Source organism: Argiope bruennichi, chromosome 6, assembly GCF_947563725.1.
Source record: "Argiope bruennichi chromosome 6, qqArgBrue1.1, whole genome shotgun sequence".
NCBI lineage: Eukaryota > Metazoa > Arthropoda > Arachnida > Araneae > Araneidae > Argiope > Argiope bruennichi.
In genome coordinates, this window is record NC_079156.1 from 95,456,169 (window position 1) to 95,471,365 (window position 15,197).

Genomic DNA, 15,197 nt, shown 5'->3' on the forward strand with positions numbered 1-15,197 from the left:
ATATATGAATACCTGCAAACAGACAGACAAAAGAAATTGTATGTTGTATTCCTAAGCATTATAGTTCTCTAAAATTTTGAATTTAAATTATCAGCTTCAAAACGTTTATTTGATTGTCGGATTTAGCGTTAAGTAAAGTAAAAAATATGTCTATTGGGAAAGTAGTCTTCATCTGTAAAAAGTTAACGAGGCGAAGTGTCTGATGTAAAAAGTTAACGACGTGAAGTGTTTGATCTTCTCCTCTACGCAAGAAACATAAATACAAAACACCCTACAATGGAGAAGTGGTCTTCCTCTTAACGTTAATAATTAATCAGGTGAGGTGTTTGATCTTATTTTGTATGGAAGAAACCTAAATGAAAGAAAACGCCACAATGGGGAAGTGGCCTTTCTATTCATGCAAATTATCATAGGAGGAAGAATACTGTACTGATATATGCACTTCATCTAACAATACACACACAAGAATTAAACTAAATACAAAACACAGTTATTGGATAAATATCTTTCCTTTAAGCGCAAATAATTAAAGCGGTGAGGTGCATTCAGTATTTCAGCATCTTCGCTACCTGACAAAGATAAATTTGACAGTAATGCTTCATATTCAGAAATATTTCCGATTAGCCGCCTTTGGCGATCAGCCGGTTCGCCAATCTTAATGTTCGTTAAAATTTTAATAATTAAATATTTTATGTAATTCCTACTTTAATAGCTTCTTCATTAAAATATTTTAAAACTTCAAATTTCATTTCACTCATAATATTATAAAGGCCTTCAGTCATAACGTAATCTGTATCTCTCTAATTTTCTGTTAGCTCCCGTAGAATTTATGATTTAAATTAAAGTGGAAATGATTAATCCGCAATTCATCTAATAATATTTTTTACTGAAACAAAGCATTTTTTTTTTTTTTGTAATATGATTACTGAAAACAGTCACTGAGCATTTAAACCTTATGGGCACTAAAGAATATCTTTCTTAATTTATATAATATCTCAAGAATTTGTCAACAATTTTTTTTCAGATTCATCATGAGCAGGTGTTAACGATGATTTAAAATTAACGATGTTTAATTTTAAATGCATCAAATACTAAGAAAATAAACAGAATCGTTTAAAATAATCGGTCGAAAACAGGTAAAAAAATTACTTAATAAACGATGAACTAACATAAATACAGTTTCATTCCAAACCATACAACTAACCTAAAAATAATTTAAATCTAGTCCGCATCCGTTGATTTAAACAATCAGAACACAATGCGCATGCGTGAATTTTCAACGCCAGTTATGGTAAGGCAAATGAGTGAATTTTTCTACGCCATTTGGGGTAATGCTATGTAGATTAGAAATTTTTAATTTCCTTTATTCTGTTTTATTTTAATTCAAAAGTACTTCAGAATGAATCTGAAAGATCGATTAATTAATAATGTTTAATTTTAAATGCTTCAAACATTCAGAAAATAAACAGAATCGTTTGAAATAATCGGCCGAAAAATGTTAAGCCTAAGCCTCATTAGCGTGGGGAAAAAATGCTGAAGCCTTACTCATTTGGCGGTGGGGAAATGATTTTTTTTGCGGGAAAATTAGTTTTTAATTAATAATTAAAATTTTAAAAAAAGGGACCCCAGGTGCACATTCCTGACCTCCAAGGTATACACGTACCGAATTTCGTAGCTGTAGGTCAAATGGTCTTTTCTGTAGCGCGCCAACACACACACACACACACACGCACACACAAACATTGAGCTTTATATAAGTATAGATTAATGGCCTTTATACCAGCCGTAGAAAGCTGTGAAGAAGTTTTAAACTCATTTTTAAAAGTTTAAATGATTATTTTCCAATCTTAAACTCATTTTTAAAAGGTTCAAATAATTGTTTTATAATCTTATAGTCATTCTATTAATTTTCTTTTTGCAGGTGATGAATGGGTCTGGGGCCGTTGGGGATGTGCAATATTCATCTTCCTCCAGTACCTTGGCATCAACGCTTCCTCTCTGTCGATAACGGCGTTCACTGTGGAGCGGTACATCGCCATATGTCATCCGATGAAGGCCCAGTTCATTTGCACAGTTCAAAGAGCAAAGAAGATCATCTACGGAGTCTGGATATTCGCCTGTATCTACTGCAGTCCTTGGCTTTTTCTCACCAAAACGCAACCGATCTACTACAAAGGATACGAGAATATGGAAACATGCACCTTCGCATTGTCTAGGAATCTGTATGTTGGCTACTTCCTTGCTGATTTGGTCCTGTTCTACATCTTACCATTGATTCTGTCATGCGTCTTGTACAGTTTGATTGCGAGGATCCTTTTCTCCAATGAAATTCCGAAGACACCGGGCAAGAAGAATGGAACCGCGGCCAATTTGAATTCTGGAGATTCTAAGAAGACAAGCAGCAGCATGAACGCAAGGGTACAGGTGAGTCCTTCACATAATTTTAAAATGGTTGATTATAATTCCTTAATTATTAAAAATATTTAATCTATATAATTTATTACACATTGAATAAGGCGATATGAGTAAGAAAGTCTATTTTATATTTCAAAATGATTAATTTAAAGGAAACAAGCACTAAAAGACAATACAGATAATACAATCCATTTTTATAATATAGTTAATCTTTTATTATTACATCACATTTTTAATGCTTTGAAGAAATGATTCAAGCTTTTACTTAAATGGTTTCTAGGTTCTAACCCATTAATACATCGCGTAGCCATTTGGCTATAATTTTTTATTTCAATTTACTTGATTGTGTTAAAGAGCAACAATCCCTTTTAGAAATCCCTATTTAAATGTCTTTCGATAATTTGCAGAAAACACCGATATATGGCAAGAATGGAACTAAAATTAGATTTTTACCCTAAATTTAGGGAAATACCAAGATGGCTGCTGTAAGAGCAATTCTACCATTCAAAATGTTATCACAATATTTTATTCCCATTGTAAAAAAAAAATATTGGTAAAAATGGATTTTTTTTTTTAGATTTCAGGATTGTTATAATGTGATTTCTATCAGTGGATATTGTTTAATACATAATGTTGCTAATTGACACATTTTAATTGTTTTGTTAAAATTTCACCAGAAAAAAGAAACGAAAATATTTTTTTAAAATAATTTTCATAAATTATATGCATTTATTAAAAACACATTTAACAAATAATGCATTCTAGTGTTAAATAATTCCTATTATATCTACTCTATTGCATATATTTTTATTTCGTTGAAATTCACCAATGTTTTCAGATAATATTTTGGTGTCGTAATGCAGAATATAATATGAATTGAATTAATAAATTATAAAAATGTAAATGCAAATTTTCAGTAATTTGTTTAAAGGCATTACATAGATTTCGGGGACCAAGTGAAAACACTGGATATATTCTAGTTAGGAATTGGAAAATTAAAATTCAATTTTCAAAATTTCAGAATACATCATTTATCTGCTATTTCAGAATTCAGAGTGGACAAAGGATAGTTTTATTTCCGTAGTACTGTTCATTTTAGATTAGTCAATAAGATTTCTTTCTTTATTGAATTTATTTTTCTAAACAATCCACTAATTTACATAAAGTGTATAAAAATATTTTTAGAAGACTACATCTCATCCAATTTTGATTTGTAATTCGTTCATTTCTTCTTCCTTATTTTTAACTCAAATTTTAAAGATTTGTCAAATAAGCCTTTAAGCAAATAGTTTAGTGTGCAAAAAGAACATGAAACATGAAGACGTAATGGACCGTAGTGGTCTGGTGGTAAGGCCTCGGTTTCGGAACCCGGGGGGTTTCAGGTTCGAGACCTAATTCCACCTAAGAACTGGCGTTTAAGCGGGTCTAGTGCACGTTAAATCCGTCCGCGCCAAACATCCTCCTGCTGGTGTGGTATGGAGAGCAAGGTGCCAGTTCAGGTGTCGTTCTCGTCATCTGACCGCATTTTAAAATTACGAGTTCCGTCCCAAAATAGTCCAAGTGTTGCTTTATAACTGGACGTTCATATAACTAAACTAAACGAAAACGTCATGAAATATTCTGTGAATTATTCGGTACATTTTATACATTTTTGGTGGTATAAAAGATTTTACAGAATCTAAATTGAAAGGTATTCAGCAAAGTACCTCTTATACACTTCTCATTTGTATGTCAGATGCATTTATTCATCTTTTCATCATAGTCCTCATTTATTTGTAACCAGTATACTACTGATAAAGTGCATCACTTATACAACATAAGAGATGCAAAATTTTGATGTGCGTTATATTTTTCATTATAGAACTCTATGACGACTGCACCTTCTAACAGGAAAGATTACTTCCGAAAATTTATTCACAAATGAAAAATTTATTAAAGAAGTGAATGTTGCTAACTTAACTCTTGAGGAAGCACATCGGGTCTCCGAGCGACAAACATTTTTAATATATATCACAAATCGTTTTTTTTTTTGTGAGGGAGGGGGGGGGGACTTTTAGTTTCGTTGTAGTTACATTCGAGGTTATATAAAAGCTGACCATAGGCATTTTAGGAATTTCCCCCATTTTCTTATTTCGGGAAACAAATATTCGGATCTCTGAAGCCCAGTAGAATCTCTTACATTTCACTGTTGGATTATATTTTGAATTTATTAATAAAAAATGTGTTATCAATTAATAATAATTTCTATGTACATGTTGTATGTATTTTTAAAGTATAATGTACGTGTATATTTTCAAGTATAATGTACTTGTATATTTTGAAGTATAATGTACGCTTTGTATAGTTAAAGTCAATAATCTTTAAAATTCTTTCAAAACATCATGCTTCAAATATTTTTAAAGAGGAAATTTAAAAGTTTTATTTATTTTCAAAATAATCTTTTGTATTTTATATGTTGTTATTTTTTTAATATGCTTCGGGCCTGTGATTTTCGATTCTTATCCTCAAATAAGAACAAGGAAGGCAAATCTTCGCGAATTAAATGACAAAGAAGAAAGAGAAAAAAAATTATTTCAGTTTCCTTTGAAGACATAATGTACCATGTTGAAAAAATTGGAACGCATTTTGTTGTTCAAAACACATGGAATAGTATTTAATGAATTTAATTCATAATCTTGTTTTTAATAAGTGCAGACGATAATCATATCTTAAATAATATTTATAGTTAAAATTATACATGCATACACATAAATCAGATAGAACAAGAAATATATAAATAATACTTGATATAATTATATATACGCATTATTTTTTCACTTAATGTTAAATTCTTTATTTTAAATTTTAATTATAGTTTTCATATTTTGTAGAATATTTACTAATATTATTTCAAAATTAATATTATTTAAAAATTTAATGAACACATTAATAAACAAATATCTTGAAATTCGTATTTAATTTGAATTGAATTGAAACATCGAATACAAGTTTGTTTATTTAAAACACCGTTTTACGTCAGTCTTTAAAATATATAAAAATGTTTATTTTACAGTATTTATTAAAAAGAAGTTGTTACTCTAAAATGAGTTCATCTGTATTTTGTTAATATTTTCGTCAATTAATTTTTACACAATATTTCAAAGAAGCATTTTTAAATAGTATGATAAATTATATTAAAAAAAATACCTTTCCAAGCTAACAACAAATTGAGAAATGCGGCTACCGGAAAAAGATTCTTATGGCAAATAAATGGAATAAAATATTTACTGATACGATTAGAACGACAGATGACTTGAGCATGAAAAAACAGTCAAGCATGAGTTGATTTAGGAAATGAGTAAAGGAAATGAGTTTGTGAAGCCAAAGAAATTTTTCGAACAAATTTCATGGTTTACACATCAAAAGAGTGAAACAATAGAAGAAATATGCTGGGCAAAATAAATAAAAAAAACTTAAAAATAGTTTCTCTGAGGACTGAAGCAATTTTTATGTATAAAAATGTTTAGTTTTAACGTAAACATTATTATTATTCATTGTAACATGACAATTGCTTATTATATGTGAGTTTGATAATAAAAGAATGTAAATACGTAAATTAAAAATTAAATATTTTTCTTTATTACCTGTTGGAAGCTGTATTTAATTTATAAGAAATTAAATTTATTTGTTTCTACTAATAATACTTACTACTTCATAAATGGAATGCATCTTTATTAATTCAAAATTTCTGAATCGCTAGTAATTTTTTTGCATTGTTTTGAAAAATTATTATTATATTTTTAATAATAATTTATGCACTGTAATATTTAATACGACAATATTCAAGAAAAACAAATACAAATTTTAAATTATCGCGGATATTCTATTTTGAATTATTTATTAGATTAAAGAGAATTATAAATAAAAATGAAATATAAATTGGATTGCTTATTGTCATAAACAACGTATTGTAACATTACATATTGTAATAAGTATAAAACATTGTATAAATATTTTTTCAACTTTATAAAATATTTATAAATGTTCCTGTCATATAGAATATTAGAATTTCCTGATGATACGAGTTATGAAAAAAACATATAAAAAGAAATCTTTTATTCAATTAGTTAACTTAAAAGAGAGTTATAAATATATTGATGATTCAAAACTTATCGTTCAAATTTCATGGGGAGGTAGAGAATAATACTTCAAGAAATCGATTTCACGTAGGAAAGTGTCTCAAATTCTATCTGCATGGACAAAATTGGCTAGTGAAGTGAACACAAGTAAATAGTAAAGTTAAGTGGTAATTAACTTTACTGTTATAAATATTCTAATGTTTCTAATACATCTGGAATTTATTAACACAAATACGAAAATGCGAAAATAATATTTTTCAAAAGCAATGCTATGGAACTGTGCACCACGCGAAAACTGAATGAGTTATTGTTTTTATGGTGTGTTTCGCTTTATTTTATAACCAAAATATAGATGTCTATGGTACATCCAGAAAAAAAATGTATTTCAATTTTCATCAAAAAAGTTTGTTTTAAGAATCTGATAATATAATTAGTAATATCTGATAATTAATTAGAATCTGATAATTAATTAGTAATACTTTGAAAGCATTCTTAAGAAGTAGGAAGTACAGAACAGAACGCCGTCTCATACCCCCGTATCCGTGACCATTCTGGTCACTGAACGGTTTGGTAGGCATGTTACGGGAATTTTATTTAATTAACAAAATATTTACAGTAGGAAAACGAAACAAAAATAACTATTTACAAAATTTACAATTATATAAGAAATTATATTATGATGAGACCGTTTACATAATTTTTCAACTTAGAAATATAATTTGTAGTAATTAGCTTAGAAATATAATGCAGATTGAGAGATAAAATTTGTAAAAATATACATATAATCTGTGTTTACATTTTTTATGTTATAGTAGATCAGGATGCAGTTAAAAAAAATCAGATGGAAAATGATTTGAGAAATGGAAATGAAGACAATCTCTGTTTGATTGAAATGTGTGACAGGAGACTGCAGTTCTTGTTTTTTCCCTTAGTCTTTTTTGGTATGAGACTTGATGTTGAGTGCTATGGAGGCGAGAATAGGTCTCTATTTCCACTTATAAATTTAATTATACTGTGGATTTTTTGTCTGGAAAGGAAGTTGTTGGCGACTCTTTTCAGCCATTCCTGTTCATGGCTTGGTGATGGTTTTTTCATATGCCAGGAGATTGTAAGGATGCATTCCGTAGCATAATGAAGTGCGGTGCCTATCCCACCACAACTGCACTGGTCACTCTCAGACAGGTTGAACCTTTTGAGGTAGGCAGGAAAAGGGCCGTGTTCTGATGTAGGAAGTACAGACAAAATAAAAGGAAAATAATCAATAATTCAATTAGTCCTTATTTTAAATCTCATAATCATTTTTTAAAATAAAGGTTATACAGAACTAAACGTAATAAGGTGGATTATAAATTTTAATGATACAGATTCGCCTATAAATGTACTAAGAGCATTCATTAACAGCAAGTTAAGATCTTTTATTTTACCGAAGCTAATCTTTCGTTGAATTTATGAAAAAATAAAAAAAAGTTTTATATTTTAATCAATCTATTAATAACAACACTTTTTTATAAGTTCAATCAATTTTATTAATATTATTCTTCTGTACCTCCTGTTTTTTTAAATATTTTTTAACATATAATTTAATTTTCTGTACTTCTTGTTTCTAAAATCGTGTGGGCTGACAAAGCAACAGTATATAATATATAATGATATTTTAATTCTAATTTCAATTTAATTAATTTCCAAGATTTTACCTTAGCTTAGTCCATAGCAACTTCATTCTAAAATATTCTCTTATTTCGGGATCCAATTCCATTTTCGGTTTAATTAATTCCTCTGGAAAACTAATGCGCCATCAGTACTACGTCTGAAATGAGTGATCCCTTCGGTGCCCTCAAAAATGTGTCAAAGGTCACCACATGTATTGAATTGGCGCGTGGTCGAAATCCCATGTTATATAAGACTTGTGATCATTTGTTTCGGTCCTTTTTGCTTCTTTCTTACTTCTGCTTTTGTAGCGGGCAGCGTCTGTTTGTAAATAAATTGCGGTCCCGAGATGGATATTAAAGAGAATTAAAAATACAACGTCTTGTCTATGTCTTATATATATATATATATATATATATATATATATATATATATATATATAATGAATTAAATTTAATATAATTGGAACGGGTTTCAGCAAACATTTGCGAAAAAATAAAGAAATGTATATTTTTTTCTTTCATAATTGATAGCATATGCATACTGCAGCCGAATTACAGTATTGTTCCAATTCCAAAGTTTTGTACCGCCATTTGAAATGATTTTTGATTTACTGTCTCATTCCTAAGAGAATTTAAGTTCAAAATAATGGAAAAACTGAGTTTTTTTCCATAGATAAGAAAACTATTATATTTCGCATCTAAAACTGCAATCAAACCATTGATCTTAAAATGTTTATATACAAAAAAAAAGAATCCGTTTAATTGTTGGCTATTTAACAAAGGATTATATGCTTGCAATCCTTTGAAGTTCTAAGAATAACTTCCTTTCTCCAAATTCATCCGGGCAAGCATATCTAACGAACAAGCACGCCCTTTGAGTATTCAATCAATCACTCTTAATGAAAAGGGAAGGAATTTCTCAAGTAATGGGAAATAGGTAGACACCAAGTTCGCCAGCCGTGGTTTTTTTTTTTAATGAACGTTTAGGGCCTTTCAGTATTAATAAAGTTTTAAAAACATAAGGCATGCCATCTTAAACATAATGTGGGTAGACTATATGACGGATGAATTTATTTAAATTCAAATACATCTTTAATTCGCTACTAATTCTATTCACATGTTACTAACGAGATACTACTGTAACAGCCAGCTTCATTGTCGTATACGTGTATTCGTAGTTATTGTGGTGTTCTATACAGACTGATATGAAAAATAACCCACTAGAGGAGAAAGTAGTAGCAATTTTTTCATTGCATATACGATTTCATGTTATGTGATAGTGTTATACGAGAGTCCATTATATTTATATATAATGGACTCTCGTATATTATATAGTCTTTCGTTGTTATAATAGAAAAAGGCAGAAAAGGATAAGCACAAACGAAATCATAAGTAAAATCAAGTGACATCCAATTGGACATCAACCAGTTAATATCAAATTTTCATCGTCCATCAATTGGTTGAATCTAAAATTAATATACATATCAATTAGGCGGCAGTAATAAAAAGTACTGCATAGATATAAAGCAATATTTTTTCATAACACTTGGTAAAATGTAGCTAATGATATTTGCACGAAAAGAACCATCATAATTTCATGTACATTGCCCAGAAATTGTACTGCACTGGAAACGCATCTTGCAGTACTTGCAAGACTGGAGAAGCGTGATGATAGTATCAAATTGTATGCCTAATGAATATTGACTAAATAGCATAGTTATGATACCGAGAGAGCAATTGACGCTCTGAATAACGGCCATTAAATAGATGGGATCATTAAATCGGAATGACGTTCTACTAACTTTGGGGTCCGCTCTATAGTTCAAAGTGTCTTGAAATTAACTACTTATACCTGCTCCTTTGCCTATTTGTGCATTAATACGCAGAGATTTCCGCCTCCTTAGACGAACTGATGCAGGAGTTGATATTCGCCTAGAATCAGGATTTAGATGCTCTGATCAGCAGAATTTAAAATTCAATTTGTAATATTACACGTATTTTATTATTTATATATTTGTATGCAAAAGTATTATGGCAAAGTTCTATTTTCTTGTATATAAAGAATAAAAAGAGAAAGTATTGCAAATCTGAAGGAATATGATGTTGATATTTTAATCAATCTAGGCTTTCAGATCTAAAATGAAAACTGGAAATAATAAAAAATATATATGATAAGAAAATTAGAAATCTTTCTCTTAAATTGCCAGCGCAAGAACAGGCCATACGATATTTAATTAGATATAAAATGATTGAGGAAAGTACTAAACTCAGTGTTCAAAATTTTGTATGCAATGTTTCTACCAAAAATGTAAGCCCTTATTAATTTTGAAAGAATATTTGTATTTGAACATTTTAATTTGAAAACACATCGAACTAATAATGAAATAATAAATGAAACCTGGTTTATGATATCATACCAAAACCATATATTTGTGAAAAAGTTTAGATGAATTCTTCAATTACTTGACTATTTATATAAGTCTACAAGCGCACACGCACACTCACGCGCGCGCACACACGCATACTCACGCACACACACACACACACACACACACACACACACACACACACACACACACACACACACACACACTATACGGGAGTGTTATACAGAGAAAAAGTGGTAAGAGATGCGACAGACTACATCGTGACGCAAGAGCAGAAGGGCAAAAAGGATCAAAATTTTCCCCTTCAGTGGTTTTTACTATGAAATTCTGAAGAGATTTCTTTTACACGTATCAACTTAGGAAAGGGAATCTAAGGTATCTTTAAAATCATACTGTAAACATTAAGGACTCTTTATCATTTCACTGGGAGCCTGAAAAAATTCTGGAATCATCAGTTTTCTAGAGATTGTGTTGGAAATAATTAAATTAAAAACGGGTATGGGATCAGGAAATAAGAGAACATTGCAGAATGATGTTAATATGGACTAAATTAAGATAAAATTATAAAATTAATTAAGTTTTAAATTATATAACATCATCTGAGAGAGAGCTCATCAACTAATTTCATATATATATATATATATATATATATATATATAATTGAATTTTTTCATGAGCGAAGATCTTGAAACTACGGGTTGACAAAATTGAGTATTTCATTTTGTATAAGTGTTAAATTACGTATAATCATCAGTAATTTCTGAGTTAATATTACTGACAATTAATTAATTGGTGTTTTCAATCATTTACATCAAAATTAGTTTTTCATTTCTTTAAATAAATATTTCAAATCTATCGAGACTTTTTTTCTTGCTGCGGATATTTATAACCTTTATCTTTTCATTAAATATTATATTTTTTATATAAAAAAATCAGATAATAAGCTTTATTTTATCAAATATGTAGAACAGCTTTTTATTAAATTGTTAAAATGTGTCCTATTCCCTTTTGAATTGCAATTAATATTAAAAAGTATGCAGAGTGAAATTCGAAATGTACCAAAGTCCAAATGTTCTAATTAAAAACGCTTTAGGTATAGTTTCAAATTTTAGAAAAGAATTGTTACAAAAGTCCACTTTAAGAATGGACCCAGTATAGCCATCCAGTTAGCAGAAATAATTAAGCTAGTTTATTTTCCATTCAGTAAGAAAATTCCACACAAAGAAGACTTCTATACTCAAGACTAAGCTTATCTACGGTAAGACGAAAAAGTTTTCTCCCAACAATATTAGAAGGCTTAACAATTTAATTCGAGATTGGAACTTCGATTCCCATTTGTCTGCTTTTATACAAAGTGTACAATTCTGATGTATTTCCGGTGAAACATATTTAATATCCAGAATTTGATGAATCATCAAGTTTACAAATTATCAGAGAGAAAAATGAAAATTTTGGAGTGATGTATTTCTGTGTTTGAATATGATAATTCAGGAATACCAAATTCTAGACAGAAAATAATGATTATGCTTTCATAAGATAAATAGAAGTTTCTGACAAAATTGTAGATCATTTTATCAAATTTTGGGTAAAATTTGTATACGCGAAATCTGATTCTTCTGTGAGTCAATATATCAGCCAACTAATTATATAGAATATGCTATATAAATTGTGTTTTGAAATTTTAAATATATATTAAAACTTTGCAAAGTTAAAAAAGCGGGTTGTCTGTAAATACGTCCGTTTATGTGTGAGTTATTATGATCAATAAAAATCAAAGCAAATATGATAAATTTACTTAAGTTTCTAATATTGACACGAAAATTAGAAGTCTATAATAAATTTTAAACCCCCATATTAGGACATTATCCAAAACGTATATTCGATTTTCTACTCTGTGCTGCTGATAAGAAATACTAGGAGCGCGAAACTATTTGAGCGTACACAACTTCAGCGAAGAGAATTTATGTTGGTTTAATCTGTTATCTTTTGGAAGAGGTAAAAGAGAAACTGGTTAGTTTAAATTACAAACAAGAATATTTCTTTCCGAACATGAAGTGTATGATAATTTTATTTCCTCTTAATGCCAATATCATTATATTCTTGTTCCATCTTCGAAAGACAACCCGCAGCAAAAAAATAAAGAATATTATTGAGAATAAAATGCAATAGGCAATTATCTGCCACTAATAAGAAAATTTGAATAGTTTTATTCTGTATTCATTTCATTTTATATGTATATTTTTTCAATTCAATAAAAGCGTGTATATATATATATATATATATATATAAAACTATATATTAAACTATTAAAATATTTATTATTATTTAGTTAATATTGTGTAAAATTATCCGTTTTATTAGGTTCTAAAATATTCTGTCATGTTCAAATTTCAATTTCTGATTTATTAGTTTCGAATATATTTCATTACATTTGAAGCCAAACTGTGAGCATTTTTGCTGCATCTTCATTTCATATTTTGAAATAAATAAAACTGGCATGTTCGTTGCAATATTTTCTTCATTTATAAAACTAACCAAAGTTTTTTTATTCATGGCTGAATTATGTTCGTTCCACCATTTTAGAAGTTTAAGCCTCCCAAATTGTGGAAGTTTTTTTTACACAAGAATTTTCCAACTTAAAATTGCTTATAAAAGTGGGAAAAAAATTTCTATTACTGTTTCTGAGAATTTTTCTTTCATTTTAATTTGCTCTTTAGAGTGTATATATTTACTTAGTAAAAATCCCGATATATTAAGTTAATTAGAAAGTTGTTCTTTTAATGAGTTTTAACTTTTTTTTTCTTTTTCCACAAATCATGTGAGATATAATTTAAAATAAAGTAAATAAATATCAAAATGAAACGGACTATTTGAAGAAAAAAAAATCCTACGTACTGCGATACTTAATCTTCAAACGAACTCTCGAAATTGAGTTGAAAGCTTCAGTAACTTTAATTAAATATTCTTTTATCTTGCTAAATTTAAGGTAATTAGTCATTAAACTTTAAAACTCACTTTTTGTTTCGATGCGATTTTTTTCAATGATATGATTTTATTATAAATTATTTTAAACTTGCCAATTTCTTTATTTTTAGTCAATTAGTATTCTCTTTGCTACTGTTTCAAACTTATAAGCACTAAAATGTATTATTTAGCTGAATTTTAATAATGTTTTTATTTTATTTTAAAGTATCGCTTTTCTAATCCTCCTTTCTTCCTCTTTAAAGACCGTCCTCTGCCATTTCGTTGCACAAGCTTGTTTTTTTATAACGGATATATCCCATTAATAATTGTCCTTTTTATTGTTTAGTAAGTACGTTTCAATGTACTTATACAATAAATATTTTTCAAGTTGTATTATGATATCCAAATATATCTGTAATTTCCATATTGAAACAATATGTAATTTTAACACAGAAATATTTCTTTAAAGTAATAATACAAAATAACTTTTCCTATAAGCGTTGATCCTTCATAATTTAAGTTAATGGAAAAAGAGTTTTGAAAAAACTGTTAAGCAAATGAAAATATCTTTATTTATAAATTAAAGTAATTTTATGATTTTAATCAAAAATTTTAACTTTTTAAAATTAGATGATAATCAGAACCTTCTGTTCTGAATTAGATGATAATCCTAATAAAATATGTGGGTGATCAAAACTTTCTATATGATGCATTAATTTTGATAAATTATTATAAAACTAATAAAAAAAATTGGACTTTTGAATGTATATTAGTGTATTAAATTCACTAAATAGGCAATTTCTCATGCGATTTGCACCGAATGTTATACTGGAATTTGGGTTTGTACTGGGTTTTAAAGTCAGATTAATTTTTGAGGATGGTCAACTTTTATCAATAGTCACCATCATTTAATAGTCACCATCATTTTATATGTTCGATATAAAATATTATTTTAAAAGCTTTAAATCTAATTTTTATTATAAGTTCTCAAACTTTCTAAGTATTTAAATATTTTGGGAGAATTTGGAATAAAGTATTCAAGTACAGCTAAATATTTTATTTATTTTTTGTTAATAAAAATTCTTTTAAAAGAATACAGCTCTTCAAAAAGTTCTTTCGTAAGCTTATTACTTCAGTATATTTTTATAAAATCCTTAGTTACTGAATTAAAAAATTGGTTTAATATAATACTGTTAACATGTTTATATTATTAAAAAATAATTATCTCTTGAGGTTTGTTACCATACGTCCATTTTACAATTAAAAATACCTCTTCAATAAAATTTTAATAATTACATCAATAAAAATTTCATTTCTATAAACTAAATAATTATATATTCCTCCATTTTATTTATTTATTCATCCCTTTCATATACAAATAAGTCTTTTCATACTCGATAAATATTAAGTTTGTTATGTTTACAGAGTAAAATTATCGTTGTATGGTAAAAAAGCAATTATGAAGAAGGTATATGAATTTGTTTTGCATTTCCATATCATAAATTCTTTACGGAGAGACGAATCTCTCATGCAAATTAATATCAGGGCTTAGGTAAACACATAACTTCTTTTAGGCGTCCAGGGAAATAATATAAAAATATCACTCTCTCTTTGTAGGGAAAAGAATGAAATAGTTGTCCCTGTTAGCTTGTTTTCAAGAAAAA

The 15,197-nt window shown here is 28.3% G+C and overlaps 1 protein-coding gene across 1 annotated transcript in view; it reads left to right on the forward strand.

The window, feature by feature from the left end:
- LOC129971128 (thyrotropin-releasing hormone receptor-like) overlaps positions 1-15,197 on the forward strand; it is a 453,265-nt gene that overhangs the window by 145,166 nt on the left and 292,902 nt on the right. The window contains exon 2 of the mRNA XM_056084621.1: positions 1,922-2,424. Within this exon, the coding sequence (XP_055940596.1) occupies positions 1,922-2,424 (503 nt within the window). The remainder of the gene's footprint in view (positions 1-1,921; positions 2,425-15,197) is intronic.